This window comes from Grampus griseus, assembly GCF_964374135.1.
Source record: "Grampus griseus genome assembly, chromosome: 5".
In the NCBI taxonomy this organism is placed as follows: Eukaryota; Metazoa; Chordata; class Mammalia; order Artiodactyla; family Delphinidae; genus Grampus; species Grampus griseus.
This window is the reverse complement of record NC_138998.1, coordinates 95528230-95552269: the sequence shown is the minus strand read 5'-3', so window position 1 is coordinate 95552269 and position 24040 is coordinate 95528230. Positions and strand designations below refer to the sequence as shown.

Below are 24040 nucleotides of genomic sequence, written 5' to 3'. Positions count from 1 at the left end.
AGTTGTAGAGTATTGTCACATTTAGAGACAAATGGACCCAAACTGGGATTTGGGGTCTTCCTCTTGCCCCCCCTCAATATTCCAAAGAACCTAAGAACTTGGAGCCCAGCAACATGTATTAAATGCACTTGTTCTCACCCACTCCAGAGAGAGTCCCCAGACTCTCTCCTGACCAGACCTCTCTCATCTGTGCCATTCAGGTGATGCTCTTGCCTTTCTTGTCTCCCTCTCCTCTGGGCTGAGGGCCCATGAGCTCTGGGTTGTTACCTCTCCCTCCTGTAGCCATCCCCTGAGAAGGGCAGCTCTTCAGTATGTGCTGAAAACTTTCCTCTCCCTGTAGAGCATGAGGGAAGAAATACAAGTAGGCAAAGAGGGACCGTGGGGGCTGTGAGGCTCCACCTGTTAGTATGACTCCATCTTGGTATTCAAATGAAATTTGAATTTGAATTTGGAGTGGCCCACCACAGGTGTTCATGTCCCATGCTCCATGCCAAGAGTTTTTTCTTTAAATCTTAATTTAAACTGAGTTACTCCAAGGAGTTCATCAAACAAAAAGATCTTAAAACTGCTTTCTTGGTCATTATAACTGCTTCAAGAAATTTTGGTGATTGCTGATATCATTTTCTGGATAAATATACTACAGACTTCTCCCAACATGCCTTGCAAGTCCCCTGCAAACATGTATATTACAGTCAGGTCTTTCTGCAGTGAAGACATTACTTGGTTCCTTTTCCAGGACCCATTGGACATATAAACAGAATGTCACTTCTTTGGACATGATTTGAGAGACATAAGGAAGACTGTCATGCTTGAACAGATTCTTCCCCTCTAAACCTACTTGGTTGAAACCTTCCTGTTAGAAAAGATAGATCTAACTGTTTTGCATTAAGACTTTATTTATACAAGCATCTTCAGATAAAATGCAAATGTCTCAGAGATATAAGACATTTAGCTATTACCTGCCAGCCATTAACACTTTACTATGAATGAGAATATCAGATTATTTTCAAAGAGTAGGTTAGAGGAATGGGGCACTGACTACGGATATTTTGACAAGAAATAGTTATGGGATAATCTGGAGTATTACAAGGAGAAGGAAAGTCTGGAGTGGGGCAATAGAAGTCTTCAGATATTGGGCTCCAGAGAGGACAACATTGAGAATGTGTGTGGGCCCCATAGATAAAATGTGCTTCCACTTTCACATTTATGCCTACACACATTTTGGATTTTCCCCCCTGAATTATAAAAAATACCTTACCTAGGATTGTATCACACAATAGAAATGAATATAACCAGCAAGTTAAGAGCTTGATAGATGTTTAACAGATGTTGATGGAAGCTGAATTTCATTCACCTACTTATCAAGGTATTTTTCTTTGTCCCAGCAAAACCACAGGGTTTTTTTTTGTCTGTTTGTTTGTTTTAATGAATGGATCAAGAATTAGGTCATTAGGGGCTTCCCTGGTGGCGCAGTGGTTGAGAGTCTGCCTGCCGATGCAGCCGACACGGGTACGTGCCCTGGTCCGGGAAGATCCCACATGCCGCGGAGCGGCTAGGCCCGTGAGCCATGGCCGCTGAGCCTGCGCGTCCGAGCCTGTGCTCCGCAACGGGAGAGGCCGCAACAGTGAGAGGCCCGCGTACCGCAAAAAAAAAAAAAAACAAAAACAAAAAAACAAAAAAAAAACAACGTAATGGAAATTAAAACAGAAAGGAGGTGTGAGGGTTCTTGCCAGTGAAATCAACTTGCACTTTGTCAGTGAAAGAATCACAGAAATGTGGGCTGAGAAGGCTGTGCCTTCCGAAAAAGGGGTAGGAAGAAAGGCAACCAGGAATAGAATGTCATCCTTCCCAAAAGCACTGGATACCCACAAAAACATTTCTGTAACCTGGTCATTTCACCTCACTAGCTCAAGGCATTGATGTATTTACAGTTTCCTTGATTTAATAAAGCTAAGACTGCCATTAAAACAACCTCTGTATTAAATTTTAGAAAATTAAACTTACACCATAGAAATTAAAGTAAGCAAAACCAAATTTTTACGTGGAGAAAAATCTACCTGTACTGAAAGGAATCTACAAATAAACTGATGATTGCAAATATTTATAAAGCACCTTTGAGATGTGAAAACTACTCTCTGAGCCAAGAACAGGAGTGATGAATGATCGCTTCGTTTATAAAGGACCCTAGAAGACAGCTGCAAATGTTCACAAACGCGGTCAGGTTCCAGCAAGCCCTCACCCACCTTAAAGAAATCAAACAATGGAGCTATTATTTTTGCCAGTCAAGACTCTTCAACATGATGTTATCTTCATACGTTAATGCATATTTTTTAAGGTAAACAAGCAGCGCCACTCGGCTATCTGGTTTCCCTAATCTGCTTATGGTGTTTGAGTGAGATATTTAAGTATTGAGATTTCTTCTTTTTTCTAATAAATGTTAGATTTCTCAGCCCCTGACTGGAGAAAACACCCATGCTACGCAATAATAAAAGCATCACCATGTCCATTCACATAAACAACACATACGATTCACCCTGTGGAAGAGAGGTAGCAAATACAGTCCATCAATCCTCATTATTAGCAGAATCTGTATTTGTGAATTTGCTTACTCTCTAAAATTCACCTGTAACTCCAAGATCAATATTCACGGCACTTTTGCAGTCATTCATGGACATGCACAAAGTCGCAAAAAATTTGAGTCCCTCAATGTGCATCTTCCCAGCTGTGGTCAAACGGTGACAATCCACTTCCTTATTTCAGTTCTCAGACTGTAAACAAGCTTACTGTGCACAGTCCATTTAGTGCTGCGTTTTTCCCACTACTGTGCTTTTTTGGAGGGTGATTTCACAGTTTAATACGGCCCCCCAGTGTAGTGCTGAGGTGCCGTCGACGGTATAAGCCCAAGAAGGCTGTGTTGTTCCTTGCAGAGGAAATATCTGGGCTAGATAAGCTCTGTTCAACCATGAGCTATAGTGCTGTTGGCTGTGAGTTCAGCGTTTGATAAATCAACAACATAGGTTAAATAAGGTGTCTTTAAACAGAAACATATGAAAAGCAAAGTTATGTATTGACTGGTTGACAAAAATGTTGTGACCAGAGGCTCACAGGAGCCTAACACTGTGTTTATCCTAGAAATAATGGTTTGGTTGGTATTTGCTAATTTGATGTTTGCAGCAACTTTATAGAATGTTAAGTACTACCAGTGACGAAAATTGACTGTATTATGCTCTGTGCTTTTAGGTGAGGAAACTAAGACCCAAAGAGACTAAATTATTTCCTCCCACGTCACCCATCCTGTTGGAAGCAGAGTAAAAACTAAAATTGAGGGTTTTTTCCCCAAGTCCAGTGATTGTTTTTCTGCCTTATGCCTCCTTTCTCCAATTATACCTTGGTTATGAATAAAGAGAAGTGCTTTCATGTCTTCATTACATGGGATGCCCAGATTTACTTAGCATTCTCCTACCCAGAGCACTGTCATGCAAACTGTGTCTTTTCGGGACTACCCTGGTGGTCCAGTGGCTAAGACTCTGCATTCCCAATGCAGGGGGCCCGGGTTCAATCCGTGGTCTGGGAACTAGATCCCGCATGCTACAACAAAGATCCCGCATGCCCCAACTAAAAGATCCCACATGCCACAACTAAAAAGATCCCGCATGCTGCAACAAAGATCCTGTGTGCCACAACTAAGACCTGGTGCAGCCAAATAAATAAATAAATATTAAAAAAAAAAAAAAAGTGTGTCTTTTCAAAAAGAATAGGTATATGTATATGTAAAGCTGAATCACTTTGCTGTACACCTGAAACTAACACAACATTGTAAATCAACTATATTCCAATATAAAATAAATTTTTTTAAAAACCAAAAAAACCCACAAAAACCCACCAAGGTATCTCTTTTCAAGTGTGTATATCAGACTTACATTGGGTCAAAGCTGAAAGAGGCAAACAAGCAGAAACAGACAAAAAAGTATGTGGCAGTTCAATTTAGATTGTATAATTTTAATGGGTGGGTTACGATGACTCATGAATACAAGATACAGGAAAGGAGAGAGATAAGAGTAAACTTTATTGAATGTTTTTTCTGTGTGTACCAGGCAAACGTAGCCAATTTCCATATTTTATCTTATCTCATAAGAAATTACTGTGAATTTCAGCAAATTAATTTACCTGTTACCTTTTAGGAAAGATTGTCGTTTCTAAGAAAACTGATCACATATTTTTTTAAAGAAAGATACCTATCAAGTGTAGGCCAATCTCTAAGGTGTAAAGGTGTGGATTCAAAACTTATCTGATTCATTCCTATTATACAGCTCAAATTAACAAAAAAACTGACAATATCACATTATGGCAAAGATGTGGAGCAATTGAAAACTTCATACTTTTCTATAAAAAGTACTATAGCCACTTAAAAAGCAGTTTGGCATTTTTTAAAGTTAAATATACACTTAATATATGACAAAGCAATCTCACTCCAAAAGAAATGAAATGTATGTTCATACAAAGCCTGTAAGTAAATGTTTATAGCAGTTTTATTCATAACTGCCCTAAACTAAAACCACCCAAATGTCCATCAACTGGTGAGTGTGTCAACAAATTGTGGTCCAGCCATATAATGGAATACTATTCTACTAATAAAAAGAATAAACGACTAATACCAGCAACAACGTGGATATATCATAAAAGCACTATGCTAAGTGAAAAAATCCAGACAAAAAAGGCTACATAATACATGCTCCTATTATAGGACAGTTCGGAAAGGGCAAAACTGTAGGGACAGAAATCAGATCAGCAGTTACCAGGAGCTGGGACTTGGGGGAAGGAATTGACTACAAAGGAACATGGAATTTTCTGGGGTGATGGAAATGATTTAAATCTTGATTAAAATGGACAAAATATTTCTCGGATCGGATGAAACAATGGGGTAGACAAATAGGAAAGAGAAATGACATCTTTATGGTGTGTTTAAAATTTAGAAAGGTAAAAAAAACCATTTGTTACATTCCTCTAGATTAAGCTATAACTGCAGAGGACTATTTAGTAATTAGCTGAAAGTATGTAATGTTAAAATAAGTAACATTTAACTTTAGGGTGCAGAGTGGAATATCAGGTATCCCAAGAAAGGTGCACTCTGGAACGTCAAACCTGCCCTAAATGTGGTTTGAGGTCCAATCTCTGTAAGACAGAACAGGAACAGTGTTTGCAGACAGTCTGGACAAAAAATTTCTCCTGTTTGATAAGTTAGTCACTTTTATTTATTTATTTATTTATTTATTTATTTATTTATTTATTTATTTTATGCGGTACGCGGGCCTCTCACTGTTGTGGCCTCTCTCGTTGTGGAGCACAGGCTCCGGAAGCGCAGGCTCAGCAGCCATGGCTCATGGGCCCAGCCGCTCCGCGGCATGTGGGATTTTCCCAGACCGGGGCACGAACTCGTGTCCCCTGCATCAGCAGGCGGACTCTCAACCACTGCACCACCAGGGAAGCCCAAGTTAGTCACTTTTATTATATTTATCTGAAGATTATTTAATAATAGATATATTAACAATATTATAGGAAATTTCTTAAAGAACATTGGTGTAATTATGTTGCCTAAGGAAAAAGAGAAATAAGGATATTGAGAAAGTCAAAAATGTTTACATTTGAATGTAGATAAAAGCTTCTGGTCTTTGGAAGTTACTTCCTTATTTTATTAAACCGCAATAAAACAAAACTTTTGCAAACAAGATGACAAAATTGAACCTAGAAGCACTACGCTCCCACTTCCTAATGAATGAGTCTAGAAGAGCAATGTCATTTAAGAAGTAAGCCCCACAGCTGCCTTGGAGGAGAGGGGCCGGTGAGGATGAAGGGGTCCTACACTTCACGGACAGAGTGGGAAAAGGATTCTAAAGGGGTTGATTGCAAGTCACAGTCGTGACTTTTCTAGTAGTACACTGCCTGTTTGGATGAAGGTTTCAGATCTGACTCAACTTTTTGCCTTCCCTGACTTTTTTCTTTGCCCACAGGATCCTTCACAAGTAGAACGTGCTTCAAAAGCCTGAAAGTTTTGCTTGCTTAATTAGGTGTGTTCATCAAGAGTGGATAAAGCAGTGGTAGGAAATGAGTTGTTTTTACTGCTAAAACAGCCCTTCCTTGGTAACTATGATAAATACTCTGGGAAGGTCAAGTCCATGGCGCCTTGAATCTGCATGAAAGCAAGGATCACATGGGGCCTTGTGATTCCCTGAATGATGATACATATTGGAAGAAGACTCTAGATCCAGACTGGAGTTTGTTCTGGGATGAGGGGCTAAGCAGGTCCCTTGTGGCTTGTATCATCCAAGTAACCCAAGTAACCCTGATATTGACTGGCCAAGGAACTAGCCAACTGGATGGAAACTCCCTACCTAATTTTATGTTTTTGTTACATGCTTCCTTATAAGGTCTTAGTAACTGACAATAAGTGCCTGTGATTTTTCTTTGTAATCATTTTATAAACAATGGTATTTTTCAAGGGAGCCAATGAGTTCAGCTTAAAGCCCTAATAGCATCCATTAATGAAGTACACTATAGGTTAAATATAGTTAGAACATCCTGAATGTTCTGGGAGAGCCCTAGTTTATGAATATGCCACCTATTTCTTCAAAAATATCTTTATATTTACCATGCATTCTGGTTTGGGGTTAGAAAAATTTGCTCGCCCTCCATAGACAGCACATATAAATTCCCCACATGAAGTATTTTTTAAAAACTTAACACTTGTGGAAATGCCGTAAAACTTTTTCATAATGGCAGAGAAGAGCCTGTTCAAAGTCTGTTCAATTCTTCCAAGCAAAATAAATCCCCTTTTTCTGTACGCCCCATTTCAGCTTTATTCATTCCTCAGTTACAGCCTTTACTACATTGTATTATCCTGTTTAGTTCATCTATTTCTTTTGCTATGATATAAACTCAAGGACAGTAACCATTTTTCTTCTTTGTAACGTCATGCCTCCTACTATAACATTAGATGTTTATAAAATGTTTGTTAGTTTATTTTTCTGTAAGAGATAAGAAATTTCACAAAGACCTAACCTGAAGATATAATTACATGGAGAAACTTCAGCATGAGGTCAAAGTTAGGGAAATGAGAGCCTGGCCTGATCCAGGTTTGTCCCAGGAGACCCATTTGCTCCTCAGGGGAATTTAGGGATGTAGGTTAGCTACAGAGTGGATCTTGGATCTGGTTCTCCTAAAGCTGTCTTGGGTACAGGTCGACTCTTAAATGATAGCAGGACCAATACAGACCCACCCTTGGCCTAAGGCCAGCCCTGAAATCACCTCTGGAATGAATGACAAGGCCATTTACCAAGGCCTTGGAAAACGTGGTCCTTAAGCCACTCTAAGCTACCAAACATTTTCCATGATTACTTTAAAAGGTTATTTGTTCACATATTTTTCCAATTACTCTTTGGTCAGCACTTATGCCGAGCTTTTTGTGGTCCTGGAAAGGTAATTGATCCAAAAATTCTCTTTCAGAATTTATTTCCACTTACCCTTTGCCTGTAGGCAAGACTATATTTTCAAAGCCATATGCCAATAAAGACTACATTTCTTATTTTATTTTTAATTCCACTTAAATATTCCTTTAAATTATAATAAAAAGGGCAGCAAATACACTCCCCTTATTAATTACCTAACGTTGCACTATAAATTAGCCTAAAGCTTTGTGGCTTCAACAATGATAGCATTTGGAAGGAATGCTATTGTGGCTCAGGAAGGAACTTGGGAACAGCTGGGTTAGGTAGATACGACTCAGAATCTCTCATAAGGTTGCAGTCATGATATTGTCCAGGGCTGCAGTCAGCTGAAGGCTTGACTGAGGTTGGAGGATGCACTTCCAAGATGGCTCACTCATATGGCTAGCAAATTTGTGCTGGCTATGGGCAGGATTTCTCAGTCCCTCACCATGGGGACCTCTTCACAGGATTGCTTGAGTATTCTCATGACATGGCACCTGGCTTTCTCCAGATTTGGAGATTCAGCGAAAGAGCAAGGTGTGAAGTGAACTACAATGTCTTTCATGACCTACCCTCAGAAGTCACACATGTTCACTTCACTTCTTCTGTAGATAGAAGGATATGCATGCACAGGCCAGCCACAATTCCATGTGTGAGGGGACTATACAAAGGGTAAATACATGAGGTGAAGGTCATTTTGAATTGTGTACTTCCACTTTAAAATTTTTTTGCACCATATCAAAATCAATTACATAAACTGTGTATTCACAGCTTAGTTATGAAGTTTGAGATTTTTCATGAACCATCTCAAAGGCCTTTTTGCATGTTTTATGAATATGGTGGTAATCCTTCCAGCCACTCACTTGAGGCATCCTAATTCTAACTCAGTGAAAGGCATCTGCCTAGACATGTGGTTCTCAACTTTCATTGGCTCTTAGACTTTTTGAGAATCTTAATATCTAAAGACCAGCAGCGCCCCCCACCAATGTACATACCCACAAATGTGCTATTTTACATACAACTGGAAGACTTTTATGGACTCCTGTAGCTAAGAAAAAGAACTCTAACTTGCAAGCAACATACACAATGTTTTCAGCTGGCTGCCAAATATAAAGGTCACAGCTAATGTTCAACAAAAGGCTGATGCCCAATATTAGCTGAAAGACTGGCTAGTTAACAAGTCTATGTAAGTCAAAATAACAGAGGACTTTCATGTGAAGTATCAAATTCACCTTTTGTTTCACAGTGGTATTCTTCTTAATTGACCTGGTAAAGTAAACTGTTCATACTTTAGAGTGGGCTATCTTGAGTTTGGGTTACACTTAACAGACGCTTCAGGCTAATATTAGGCATTAACTTTAATATACATATACACAAACAGAATGACTCACTAATATCTCATAATGTCACCCAAACCTTCCAGAGTTAAACATTACTCACCACCAAACAAGGTTAGTTAATGGTGAATGCTGTTCATGCTTCAGCTAGCAATGCAAAAAAATGGTTTCTAGGGCTTCCCTGGTGGTGCAGTGGTTGAGAGTCCGCCTGCCGATGCAGGGCACACGGGTTCGTGCCCGGGGCCGGGAGGATCCCACATGCCGCGGAGCGGCTGAGCCCGTGAGCCATGGCCACTGAACGTGTGCGTCCGGAGCCTGCGCGTCCGGAGCCTGTGCTCCGCAACGGGAGAGGCCACAACAGTGAGAGGCCCAAGTGCCACAAGGGAAAAAAAAAAAATGGTTTCTAAGTATAAAGCCAGACAGAAGTTTGTCACAAGAACTAGAGCTCTCACTGTCTGAAGCTAAACATTTTCTAGTCATGTGTCATATGCTGAACAAATGAAAAGCACAGGTTCTCCAAATTTATAGAATTATAGTAAGTTAGCTAATTTCCTCTCAGCCACTTTCTTTGAATTAGTGCCCTAGTGCTTGGTACTGGTTATATGAACAGATCAGTTTCTATAACTGTGTATTTCTCCATACACAGTTAATCTCATCAGAATCATGGTGACAGTGTTTAACATTCAGATGATCAGACCTACTAAATTGGAATGTGGTGTGACTATAGTAAGGCTAGAGGGAGTGAAGGGCGGGGATGGGGGAGGTAGAGCTCTGCATACTGAACAGATTCACTAAGTCAGTGGTTTGCAAAACATGACCCCAGCATCAACAATGATGAGAAATGTAAATTCTCTGGACCACTCCACCTCAGGTCTTGAATCAGAAACTCTAGGGATGGGGCCCAGCACGTTGAATGTTAACAAGATGATTCTGATGCTTGCTCAAGCTTAAGGACCACTGCACTCAGTGATTCCTTGCTCCTCAGTATAGTTTGAGAATGATCATCTCCAGGGTTGTTGAACAGCTGTATCTCAATAAAACAAAACTCATGGGTTTCTTTTCCTATTCCCATCTAAATATCTTCTACAACCAGGCCTTGTGGATGGATGTAGGCTGCAAGTATCATAAAGGAAGAAGGGTAGATGGGAGAGAGACCTTAGAAAAAAGCAGATAAATGGAGGTACATGTTTCTCCATGTTGTTTGTTTAAAGAAACAAACAGTCTCACAAAATAAGAACGTCCCTAGAAAGAGACATCCCTAAAAGGATCTTGACTCCGCTAATGCTTATCTTTTAATGCCATTTAAATTATTTGATAACATAACTTACAGGAAGTTTATTTAGTGTTAACATCTGTGGTTCCTTTGTGGTCTATGAACCTCTGGCCATGAAAAGGAATGTTTGAAATGGATGTTCCTGGGACACCAGAAAAACCTTACAGATGACATGTGAGCCATGGGTTATGATGACTTTGGAAAACACTACAGTAAATACTTGTTGTCTTAATTTTCTGACATAAGTGAAAACAGATGCTTGGATTGAATGGCCGGTGAAGAACAAGTGTTATATAATGCAATTCCGCTAACAAATCTAGGGTCTCCTAAAACTGAATGGTGTTCTTTGTACACAGCTGGGAAAGGCACCTGAAAGTATTTGAGAAAGCACTGACGCATTGGTGAAAAACTGTGAAAGTGGGACTTCTCGCCAAGAGTATGTGGAGAAAGAATTTTGACTAACCTAGATATGAAGTATTGTTACTTCTTTAAGTGATTCAAGGATATTTTTTATTAGTTATTCTGGTGATTCAGTTGTAATATCAATATTTTAAATTTGAGTTACTGTTCCCCAAATAGGATAGTAAAAACAATCACTTGCTCTAGTGAAAGGCTGTTTATAAAGAGTTTTACAACTAGGTTGTTCTGCATTAAGAACAAAACTCTAAATCACACTAATACCAGTATGTTAATCAATCAAAAATGAATGGTGAGTCACACCACATTTAATCCATTCTAGAACTTTCATCTATTTCATATTTATGTTTTTGATTTGTATTACAAGGAGAACAAATACGACAATGCAGCATGGCACATACATGTGTAAGCACATAAGCCTGGATCTGGAAATGTAATTTTATATATCTGTATGTATATATATATATGTATATGAAACACCACCACTGTAATCCAGTTGCAAATTAGGGGATCACATTTCATGGGGACAGTTGACACAGAAACTCAGTTTCATGGAAATGTTGGCTACAAATCAAATGAAGAGACACATGGCATTCACACTTAGGAGCCAACTCGAGCCACTGGAAAAGGCAAAGTTCTCTGCAAGTTCTTGAAAATATCAAACACCGACAGCTACCCTGGAACAAAAATCCAGGAACAAATAAAAAAATGACCTTACAAAATAACACTATGATATCTTGCGTTTATCATGCATATGTTATTGCCATAATTCATGGGACATGCTAACTTATGCCATATTCAAAACCATTTAAGAATGAACTCTGGTGTTAATATACGGTATGGTTTGTCTCATCTGGTATGCACAGAGCTTATCAAATTAATGTAAATTTGTGCTTTTTGTAGGCTTGCTGATGCCAAGATAAATGATCAGGAAACCATGATATTTTCAATCAAGTGGAATGTTTAGCATGACATAGAAACACCCTTTCCTGCCTTGAAAAAATATACAAAGTGTGCATTGTCTTCTGAAGGGCTGATTCCTGCTGAATCCAAACGGATGAAGAGTCAACTGTGAGGTGAGGTCTAGGGCCAAAGTGGCCAATGGCAGAGGTTGGGGGTGGAAGCCAGAAGAATGTTCTGAGGACTCATGGTGTTGAGAGAAGAGGAAAAGAGGAAAGGAGGGAATTCAAGAGGAAAGAGAGAGAGAAGGAGACTGAAGGGAAAGAAGGATTACGAACAAAAAGAGGGAGGACAGAAAAAAAACAGAGTTCTCATTAGGGACTGATCAGTCATCTGATCAGACCAACCCAGTACCTGAGAGTTGACCAACAGACCAGGCATCCAGGAGAAAATCAAATCACACAGAACCACATCCCAAGCGTATGTGGAGGAAAAAATGACCAAGGACCATGATTTGTGCTCCCAATTCTTCCACAATAAAAGGTAAATCTTCTCTGAGCAAAAGCTTCCAAACCCCTGCGGGAGAGTTGGCCGGGGGAACAGGAGCTGCTGGTGGCAAGAATTATGTTTAAAAACCCAGAGCGTGGGGGCTTCCCTGGTGGCACAGTGGTTGAGAGTCCGCCTGCCGATGCAGGGGACACGGGTTCGGGCCCCGGTCCAGGAAGATCCCACATGCCGCGGAGCGGCTGGGCCCATGAGCCACGGCTGCTGAGCCTGTGCGTCTGGAGTCTGTGCTCTGCAACTAGAGAGGCCACGACAGTGAGAGGCCCACGTACCACAAAAAAAACAAAAGAAAAAACAAAAAAACAAAAAAACCCCACAGCGCTGTGGCTCCCGCCTTCAGGCCCTGGGTCACTGTGAGGCTGACACCCCACACGCCCAGACACATGAGACTCTGACTTCCAGCAACAGAGCATTCTTTTAGCTCAGCCTCTTCTCAGGAAATGTCCAGGAGACAAGGGTGTCCAGATCCTTCTTTAGCTGCCAGGGCAGGTGAAGAGTTTTCAAAATTGTGGCTGGCCTTCCACATCTCCTCTTACTTAGGTTAAGAAAATTACTACCAAAAAACCCATTAAAGTCACCCTAGTATTATTATTTATTAGTGGAAGCTAAAAAGAGAACTGGTATTTTTATTATTCCCTTTTTTCAGGGAAGCAGATCTGATGTTCAGAGAGATCAGGTCACTTGCCAGGCTCACAATGACTCCAATACTTTACCCACTAGTCCCTATTGCCATTTCCCAATATTTATCCTCCCAATTCATAACAAAACTACAGTTTAGGGTAAACCTCAGTGGCAGAACATGGCCAGCATCACTTTCCTTCTAATTCTAGTAAAAGTATGAGTAATTAGAGTATTATTCTGTGACAGCAGGATCATTGGGGTATTTAAAGAGGATGAGCCATGGGCTTCCCTGGTGACGCAGTGGTTGAGAGTCTGCCTGCCGATGCAGGGGACATGGGTTCGTGCCCCGGTCCGGGAAGATCCCACATGCCACGGAGCGGCTGGGCCCATGAGCCATGGCCGCTGAGCCTGCGCGTCCGGAGCCTGTGCTCCGCAACGGGAGAGGCCACAACAGTGAGAGGCCAGCGCACCGCAAAAAAGAAAAAATGGGCCCTTCTTCAGATCATCTGATACCTGATCCCAAACTTACTGGATAGAGATGCTTTAACTCCATCTGGGAATGTGAAGGGAGAAGGAAACTCTGTCCTGAATCCCTCACTGGCATATCTGTAACAGCACTGAATTCCAGAGTTCTCTGCCAGCATGACTTTGGCAGTCACCCCAATCCCCTCCTTCAATGACAGAATCTGCTGCTCTCAGAGAAGGAAGGCCTGTTAAGACTCGCATGCCCACACACGTGTGCACGGCGGACTCTCAGCAGGGTCCTTGGAAAACCAGAATGTTTTCTTATCAGCTAACAGATTGGAAAAATCAAAGGATGGCATTAAAGGAGGAAGGAAATCTGAAACTCCACTTTGGCATCTTGGAAGCAATGTACCCCCAGCTTCATCCTATCAGGGGTTCATTCTCCACTCAGAGAGATCTTTCATTTTATTGGAGACACAGCAGAATACACTTCAAAGATGTTTCAGATTATAAGTCATCCTACACGCTCATAAATTACCCTTAACGTAAAGCAGAAAGAAGATGGGCTGGAATGTATATGGTAACATGCACAATTAAAGGAACAATTTCCAAAGGCAATTCTCATAACCCGGACCTTTGGAATGGGGGACATTTATTCAATGTTTTCTCAACTCGTATTTTGCATTGACTGGGATCATAGGGTGCTTTTTCTTAACATATTACATAAATCCATTTTTTCTTCTTTATGTACATAGGTATCACTTAAAGCTAGTGCATGATAACAAAATGGAATAGCTTAACTCCTGCAGATTTTAAGAAAATGACCTTTGTGTGGCCAACGTATATTAGTTTTAAATAGAACTAATTTCAAACTCCTGAAAGCATGAAATGTCTAAATCATCCTTATAATCCTAATATGATGATTTTTAAAATTATTTTCTTTTTAAATTGTATTTCTTTTTAAAGTTAATTTTATTTTTTAAATTAAAATATTTAAGTATGTCACTCCCCCCCCCACTGGTAACCACCAGTTTGTTCTCCATATCTGTGAGTCTGCTTCTTTCTTGTTATATCCACTAGTTTGTTGTATTTTTTAGATTCCACATATAAGTGATATCATATAGTATTTGCTTTTCTCTGTATGACTTATTTCACTTAGCATAATGTCCTCCAGGTCCATCCATGTTGCTGCAAATGGTAAATGCCATTCTTTTTTATGGCTGAGTAGTATTCTACTGTGTGTGTGTGTGTGTGTGTGTGTGTGTGTGTGTGTGTGTGTGTGTGTGTGTGTGTGTGTGTGTGTACCAATAATATTAATGTGATTTTTTTAAAGTTAATTGAATGACAGAATAAGCAAATGTAAGTCCAGTTCTGAAAAACAATCAGCCATAGCTTCTCAGATCTAACCTCTGAGATTTTGTAAAAGTAGACATTTGAACTTATGTTCTAACACCAAAAACAAATGTTAAGCTGAATTTTAAACATTTTCTTATTTTATTTGGCCTGAGAAGGAAGTTTAAAAGTTTTCCAAATAATGCTTCAAAATCCAGGAACAAAGTAGAACAAAAGAAAAATCACCTTTAAGTTTGTTTTAAAACTTAAATAATAAAATAATTCACTTGCAACTTTTAAATTTTACCCTGCACTCATCCAGAAAGATTTATGAAGCACTTACACATGGAAATTTTCAAAACCTGTAGATCAGTGGTCCTCAACTCTGGCCACATTAAAATCACCTGAGGAATTTTTAAACTCTCCCATCCCAGACCAATTAAATCATAACTGAGTAGAGGAGCAGAACAGTACTGATATTTTTGAAAACTTTGTTATTCTAATGCACGGGTTACAACTGCTGAGGATAGATATTATAGTATTTATACTCATAGCTAAACTTATTTTAAAAGTAAACACTGAGTTGCTATATCATAGGTGAAACTTAAGTTAGACCTCAATTTTCTCTAAAATTAATTTCTAATCTGACCAGAAGGTGCTTGGACTGGGTGGATTTGGTCTGATTTTCTAGTGTATGGCTTTAGATGTATAGTCCTTGATTGGAGAACAATAATGAAACTTCTATGAAGGCATCACATCTCCTAGCTCCTTTCCAGAATTCCACAGGGAGGGATGTTAGCTGACTTCACAACCTGCTACACTGAGAAGGCCTAAAAACCTCAGACTAGCTTTAAGGCTCCCACATTTCTACCAAAATCACTGGGAATATAAGTCAGGGTTTTGTTAGATCAGGGAAACCTACAACACACTATAAAAATCTCGCTGTGGAAAGTTCTTGGTGGGGAACCCAAGCGAAAATTATGAGCAGTGGGGTGGGTAAGTCCTGATTCAGTCTTGCTGTCCACAGAATTTTACAAAGTAGCCTGAGGCCTTGAAGTTTACCCTTCTCACCATGTACCTCCCAGGCCTTTGGGACACCCCAACACAAGAAGAGACTGTGGGCTATTCTCTATAGAAAATACTCGGTAGGGTATTCTAGTATTAACATTCTACAAGGTTCTGGGTGTCATATTAAGGATATATTTTGTGTACAACCTAAATTTTGTGTTTTGATTCCTAGGGCATATGGAAGAATTGTTGTTGTATTCATACCAAAAAGGAGCTGAAAGAAGCTCCTTTAGTTTAACAAGTTGTCTCCATCACATCCACTGCTAGAAGTATACTTTCACCCTCCAAACAAAATTTTAATTCGACCTATAGCAACCCCTCCATATACTGGAAGAGCCACTCAGTGATGTTTCAGAAACACATTTTATGGAGACTGTATCATCACCTTCATAGGTGTTAATTGCTTAATATTTGTACATTTTGTCAAAGAGAACTTTCATTTTGTCTTATGTTTTCTCTTTTTAAGAGATGATGGCAGCTGAGTCTTACAAGGAAGGAAAAGCTTCTATTTTGGGGGCATTTACTTTGCATACTGCTCTACATGGGATTGACCACACTTGAGGAATCCAGGCATTGACTGGCCTTTTATATACAGAAAATAGGGTCCACACTGAGTGCTGAATATATACCTTGAGTCTTCGTAGTAGTGAGATATTTACCTCAATTCTCAGGGATTTCCTACAACAACTCCAACCATGGAGGCAGACAAATTGGTTAGTTTGCCTGCTGAGCATCTGCCACTAAAGGCTGAACTCTGTGAGAAGTAGATGGGGTGTTAATGCCCAAACCAGTATATTTTTCTGGAGTTAGATTTCCTGTATTAGTTCCACTATATCATTTACTAGCTGTGTGACTTCAAGCTGCCATTGGCCATTTTGTGGTGGGTAGACTCTAAGATAACCCTCAGTAATCCTCATCTCCCGTTATTGGGTAATCCTCTTGTGTGACAGGACCTGGAAGTTGCTTCTATCCAAGAGAATATGGCAAAGGTGATGGGTTGCCACTTCCATGATTAGGCTGTATTGTAATTTCCGTCTTGCCTGCAGACGCATCTGGGTTTGTACACCTTGATGAAGCAAGAGGCCATAATAGAGAAGCCCATGAGGCAAAGAAAAGAGGTGACCTCTGGGCAACAGCCAGTATGGAAATGAGGCCCTTAAACCAATGATCCTCAGGGAACTGAACTCTACCAATAGCCACAAGAACTTGAAAGGTGATCCTTTCCCAGTTGAGACTTCATATGAGACCTGAACCTGGCCAACACCTTTGCTGCAGCCTTGTGAAAGACCATGAAGGGGACGACCCAACTAAGCCAGACTCAGACTCCTAACCCACAGAAACAGTGAAACAAAAAGTGTGTGATGCTTTAAGCTGCTAATTTTGTAGTAATTTATCATGCAGTAGTCGATAACATACTCTTTACGCTTAGTTCCTCATCTGTGAAATGGGGATAATAATATATATTCCATAGGTGTAAGGATAAAATGAGACAATGTATATAAACACTTAGCATTAAACAGCATGCCTGATACTTAGTAATATGGTTGTTGTAATAGTCTTTAAATGTTATTTTAACAGAATGTACGTATTTAAACCATTGTTTTTCTTTTTTTTAGCATGTTCATTCTTTGGCTGATACTATTTATTTTTATATTTTTATTTTACTACTCTCGTAATGTCTCACATTAGATTATCCTATTAATTTTTTAATTTTACATTTATTCTTAGATCACTTTCATTAAGTTCATCTATTTACTTTCCATATTCTCCCTTGCTTTTATACCTGCTTTTATAAATGGCAATCAGGAATCAGGCAAAAGGGAAATCATTCTGAGGATGGTGACCCAGATAGAATAGTTGGTCACATTTGCTTAATGCCCCTCCCTTCATTAGACACCTCACTTTCGTCTTAGACAAATATTCTGTCAACACACATTAACCTATAAAAACATTTTAACTGTCTTTTCTATAATACAGTATCAATGAATTCGTCGATTCTCAAGTGCTACCCTGTGCCTCATTAACTTTTTTTTTAATATATTTATTTATTTATTTTTGGCTGCGTTGGGTCTTTGTTGCTGCACGCAGGTTTTCTCTAGTTGCAGTGAGCGGGAGCTACTCTCTGTTGAGGTGCACAGGTTTCTCATTGAGGTGGCTTCTCTTGTTGTGGAGCATGGGCTCTAGGCACACGGGCTTCAGTAGTTGTGGCACGTGGGCTCAGTAGTTGTGGCGCATGGGCTTAGTTGCCCCGCAGCATGTGGGATCTTCCCAGACCAGGACTCGAACCCATGTCCCCTGCACTGGCAGGTTAAGTGCACTTAACCACTGCGCCACCAGGGAAGCCCCTGCCTCATTAACTTTTGAGAGTGAGAGATAGAGACTAAAATTCCTTAATATTTAGTATCTCAGCCTGATATAGCAGTCTATAAGACCAAACTAAACTAGTGAACGTGTAATTAGCACAGAGACACCTTATTTTTAAGCACTGGGTTCTAAACATGATAGTCTTAGCATCAAAAAACTATATTTGATCAACTTTTACATTCCTAATACAAGTTTCTTTTATCACAGGGGCTGGATCTCATTCAGTTTTACCTAGTAGACAGTGCTTGAATAGACAAACAAATCTATACAACTGCCAAGAAACTAGAGCTGTAGAAAATGCTAAAATAATTCCCCTGTGGTTTTCAGACTTGTTTGTTTTCTTTTAGCAGTGGAACCATTTTTTCCTAACGTACTCTTTAATACAGTCCCACCAATATATAAATGTATACTACTCAAATAAAAGCAGAAATCCACCCATCAGGGTTCTTTGCCCTCCCCACTATTCCTCCCCCAAACTCCTTGTTCTAAGATGGAAAAGACCCTCCCTGGCTCCTTACAGGTATTAACTACCCTCTGGAGAAAGGGACTGGGTCACTGGAGTGACACATTCTTGTTTTGTCAAAGTGAGGTTGGGAGTGCTCCGAGGAGAGTGAGAGCTAGACTCCAGGTGAGTGGCTGGAAAAGTTTAGAGTAAGACATGAGCCCTCTTCTCCAAAGACAATCTGCTACTTCTGCTTTGTAATCAATCTTGGGGAGTCAAGACAGATAGAGACAAGGAAGACACAGTCACATCCAGTGTGGACTCAGTCTTGGCTTTCCCTCTGGGTACTTTAACACCTGCTGAGCTCTGGCCCCTGGAAGTGGCCTGGGCTCTGGCCATGCAGCTACCCCTGTCGGGAAGGCCCTTCCACTACTCTCCTCCTTGCCCCAATGTATGTTTGTCTTCCAGGCTCCTACTTGGGTGCCTTATCCCCTCATAATTTTTGACCCCTCTAGTCTGGATTGGGCCCTTTCTGATTGTTCTCAAAGTTCTTTGTGCTTCAGCCAAATCAGAGGATGTTCTCACTCTAATGCAATTATTCCTTTACAACCCTGTCTTCTCCATCAACTGTTCAGGAAGACAAAACCTTGTCTTCCCAGCCTCAGTGCTCTGCATATACATGGAATACAGTTTGTTACTTGAACAAATTAACATATCTTTATGTAGAGCAAGGAACTGATATTACATAGAAATTAAAGGTATGGTCTTTTGCCACTTGCTGGCTGGATGACTTTGGGCAAACACTCTGAGGTACAATTTTATCCTCTGTAAATGGAGAGTAATAAAATACCTGCTTTACGAGAGAGAGGCATGGACATATATACACTACCAAATGTAAGGTAGATAGCTAGTGGGAAGCAGCCGCATAGCACAGGGAGACCAGCTCGGTGCTTTATGACCGCCTGGAGGGGTGGGATAGGGAGGGTGGGAGGGAGGGAGACGCAAGAGAGAAGAGATATGGGAACATATGTATATGTATAACTGATTCACTTTGTTATAGAGCAGAAACTAACACACCGTTGTAAAGCAATTATACTCTAATAAAGATGTAAAAAACAAAATACCTGCTTTATAGGGGAACTTCGAGCATTTAGTTAGTTTTCCACATTAAAAATATTTAGCCCTAAATTACCACAAACAATATGAGCTCAAATAATGTTATCTATAATAATAGTGATGAGTTATTGATAGCTATGGGAGTTACTGTTATTAACATCATCTGCCCTGTGATTTTTTTTCTCCTTGGAGTCAGAGATTTCTACCCTGTCAGGTAAGAACCTGAGGCCAAAAGCCAGCTACCTCTTCCCTCTGCACTAGCCAAGAGTCACGGCCAAGAGCCTCATTCCCTCGGGCCATCTGATCCCACTTGTATTGGAGATGCTCCTCTCTGGTTTTCCTCACACCTACATCAGGAGGACTGATAGAGCTGCCTAGAAATAGTAGCCTTTGCCTGCTAACTGACTGCACTTTTCCAAACACAGGAGTTTCTGCAGAGGTGTGTCAAGCCTCTCATGTCCCATTATACTACATACATATTGCTCTCTGTGGTTTTTATTTCTGCCTGTATGCCAGGGGAAAAAAAGTTCTATGGTTCCAAGAATAAAGAATCCTAGGGGTATCTGGAGCATAGGGGCTTTCAAGGATATAAAACAATGTGAGAATTCTTCAGAGCCTGTATTATGGTCTAATTCTCCTCCTGAAAAACAAGTTCAAGAGGATCTCTCCTGGAGGATCTGTGAGGCTTTATCAGTCCCCACAGAAAAGCTGATCCTAGGGCAAAGGTGCAGCTTTCCATAGAGAAAAGCAGTGTTTAAACTTGACAGTCAAACATTCGGTTGAGGAAGGTCGGGCTGGAAAACAGTAGAGTCCTTCTCTCATTGTCCTGCAGAGCAACACAGCTCCCTTGCCCCACCTTTCACCAAGAACATGCCACCTCATTTGCTACCCTCCCAGAGGTTTGTCAGATAGTCTGGACACACGATCACATATTATTTGGTGTGCATATTTTTTTCGGTATTGATATACTTTTCTGCAACCCAATAAACATTTTTTCGAATACCTGTTATATGTCAGACCCTTTACTAAAAGTTTTGCAACTCTTACCTCATTTACTCCTAAAATACTGTAAGACGGTTATCATTATTCTCATTTTACAGATAAGAAAACTGAGGCTTAGCAAAGGTAAATGATTTGCCAAAGAACATAGTCATCAAGGGGTAGGGAGGAGAAGAGGTCCATTAATAATACTCTCAGACTTTAAGCTTTTAAAAAGTAACAAAGACTCTTGCAGTATCTTATTTTCTATAACAAAGTATGTGGCTATGTATGCAAGTATGCATAAGACACGTAAGAAGTGATTTCTTATTTAAAAAGTAATTTCTTTTCCCTATAAATAGTCAGCTGTATTTATATTCATCAACTATACGCCACCTCCCCCCACACACACACACACGCAGCAGACAGGTTCTAGGGAAAATGTGAAGATTAGGATAATGTTTAAAATCTTTACAAGAAACCTTTTATTCAAGGGAAGGACAGCATTCACATGTACACTACAGAACTTAACTCCTAAGATTTGGGTCGGAACAGAGCAGAACACAGATATCCAGTCAGGAACCTGGGATCCAGTCCTGGTTCTGTCATCAATGTGGGAAAGTTACTAAATCTCCCTGTATTTGGGTGCCTCCATTTGTAAAATAAATGGTTATACTGGTCAATGGTTCCCAAATATTGACATGTGATGAAGATTTCATCAGTCTGTGGTAAAATGAGAAAAATAGAACAATGGACTTATTTGTATCAATTCATTTGTTTTATAAATCTGTTAAAATGGTTAGCTTTTATGAGCAATGGGGGCTTCCCTCCTTTGAACATTCTCACATGGCATAATTCAAGTATGTTCTCTATAATGGGACCCTGATATTTAAAAAATATATGTATTTTTATGGGTCCATAAATCCAAAGGTCTGGGAAACCCTAGCCTAGGTGATCACTAACATCCTTCCTAGCTCCAAAATTCTATACTCTTCTTAAATGACAAATGATATTTAACTAACTCTAAAGTAGGAAGGAAAAAGAAAAGAAAAAACCTTTTATCTCTTTTTTTTTCTTATTTATCTCAGTATTTCCCCAAATGTGAAAAATAAGCCCCTGGCAAGATATAATAGCTATTCCACTAGAAAAAGGACTCTTAGTCAAATGAGTTTGGGAAACAATGGGTTAAATAGGTGGGACAGTTTTCTTTACTGAGAAATTTTCAGAACCTGTCAAGTTCTAAAGTCTGTTGTGACCCCACCCCAGAACAGAAAAAAGCATGAATGCTCCCCAAGTAATTGATGGGAAGAAGATGCCTGCCCTAAACCCCTTTTGAGGACAGTATACCTATTCCTGGAATGCAGTTTGAAAAAAGCCAACTTCAGCTAAAAGAAAGTCCCTTGGTAGCTTCAATGATAAAGAAAAAACTTAGCATTAGAGACAAGGAGACTTGCCATTTATTTTATAATTATATTAATTTGATAGTTTTTTTTCAAATTACTGAACCTATGGATATTTTTTAAAATTACAAAAGAAACCTGGATGAAAATACTTCAGATTAAAGTGCAATGAACAAGACAAAAGTTCTGTGGCTGTTTTTGACAATGTTTTTTTTACCATAACAAATAAAGGAAAATTGTGTCAAGAGATTTGCATCTAGTGATTGCAACATGATAATTAAAGCATTTGGAATTTGCAGAAGTCTGCAGTCACAAAATTATGGCTCTCATCCCTACACAGTAAATACAAGGTAAAATAAAAACATTTGGAGGTAGTAAGCCTGAGAAAAACTCCAGACTTTTCTCAGATGGTGGGTCCTTGTTAAATATTTTAGCAGTAGGAACAGTTAATTCTGAATGCTTGTGGCTCATGACTGATTTATTTAAACACTTTTACTACGATCAAGAAACAGAATACTTGATAGAAGAGAAAGATCTAGTAGTGTATATTTTTAATTTTATTTTATTTTGCAGAGTTATCGTAGAGTTGAAAAGGTTTACTCAGCCTTTTTTATTGCTTTTTATATCATCATGTGAAATATCAACTAGCCAAACCCTTCAGCTTTCACGCTCTGGATTCAAGTTTCACTTAATACACGGAAGAGAGAATGGTTTTCACTTGGGACAAGATGATCTTGGAGCAAACTACACAGAGGGAGGACCTAGCAGGATCTTTGGATATTCTGACCTGAACAATCTTTCTTTCCGACTCTATGCACAGCAGGGTTTTGACAAGCTCATGGCTCTGCATTGCCTCTGATATTTTCCATCATAACTGTATGAAAATTCCAGCCTGTTTTTCCTAATCCTGCTGACTACAGCAGTCTGCAACCATAAAAAGCCTTCACAGACCTGAAGTTGGCTTGGAAAAGTGCCTCTGCAAAGGAGCAAAAAACTACCTGCAACATTTATGTTCAAAGATAGGAGAGAGGTAAGCTCTTGTTTTGGTGCTGATGGGCTCAAGAGATTGTTTTTAGCGTCTAAATTAAGACAATTTCATTTTCTTCTGATGACATTTGTAAACAAAATACCAACACTAAAATGAGAGCAATTTAGCCAGGAAAAGGAGTGTCATGTCCAGCAGATCAAACCCTCTTCCAAATTCCACCAGAGAGAAGTGTCTATATATCAGCACATGACCGTTCTTTGTCGGTGTGCCCTGCCTAGAATCCTTCAGCCTCCAAGCTAACAGGTATGTGTGAGGTTTACACAAAAGATTCTAGGTTTCAAATTAGCTTCTTTTAAACCTTCAGCTAGCACTGATTTAGTCTCTGAGGAGGGGGATAAAAACACCAAACAAGTCTTTTCAGCAGACTATATAATACCCATCTATACCATACAATTCAATATACAAATACTGTAGTTGAAGCTATACCATTCAAGCTACTGTGAACATCTGCTAAATCTAATAAGAAGTTGGTTTTCATCTTTTGCAATAAAGAGATCCAACTGAAAATTAAATAGAGGGGGGTGTGGGGAAGCAAAAGTTTAAGCTACTTCTCCACACATTTGAATTCTGACTCTCCGAGAAGAACTCTATTCCCCCCATCTGGCAAAGCAGATCACATTTAATACCAACATTTAAAAACTAGTATCTTTTAAACATTATTTTGAAAACACAAAACATCAGAGCTACTTGCCTTTTGGCAATTTCTGTGCATTTCCCAGGGCTAGTGCAATACTTCCACAGAGAAGTAGACACCCCAAGCTGGAGAGCATGTTGCATTTGCCACCTCACACGGGGAGTGATGCTGGTGGGAGTCCCGCAACCCTGGAGCTGCATTTAAGTGGACTGTCTCTCGGTGACAGAGGAGGGCGGCTGCACTTAGCTATGCTGTGGGCTTACTCACAGGGGGTGGAGACAAAATGACATCACACCCTTTCCCACACACACATCAAAAAAAAAAAAAAACAAAAAAACGCACAGCAGCAAAAACATATCATCACATTTCCTGCTAGGTTGTAACTGTCTGTCTCTTCTCTTCCCTCTATGATATAAAACTTGAAATTATGGTCAAACTATATTTATGAAAGAGAAAGTAGTTGGGCAATTTTGAAACATGTGATGAACTCTTTTTAAAAATCCAGAAAAGACATCTTTAAAACCATTGGAACATTAAAAATATAAAATGAAACCTTATTCGGAAGGAAACTGTTTTTAATTATCTGGTAAACCAATCCAA

The 24040-nt window shown here is 39.7% G+C and overlaps 1 protein-coding gene across 31 annotated transcripts in view; it reads right to left on the bottom strand.

The window, feature by feature from the left end:
• ABI3BP (ABI family member 3 binding protein) overlaps nt 1–23652 on the bottom strand; it is a 262429-nt gene extending 238777 nt beyond the window's left edge. For all 31 annotated transcript variants that reach the window (XM_082654463.1, XM_082654466.1, XM_082654485.1 and 28 more), the window contains exon 1: nt 23498–23652. In XM_082654463.1, the coding sequence (XP_082510589.1) occupies nt 23498–23576 (79 nt within the window). In that variant the 5' untranslated portion in view covers nt 23577–23652. The remainder of the gene's footprint in view (nt 1–23497) is intronic.
• Between the last annotated feature and the right edge of the window lie 388 nt (nt 23653–24040).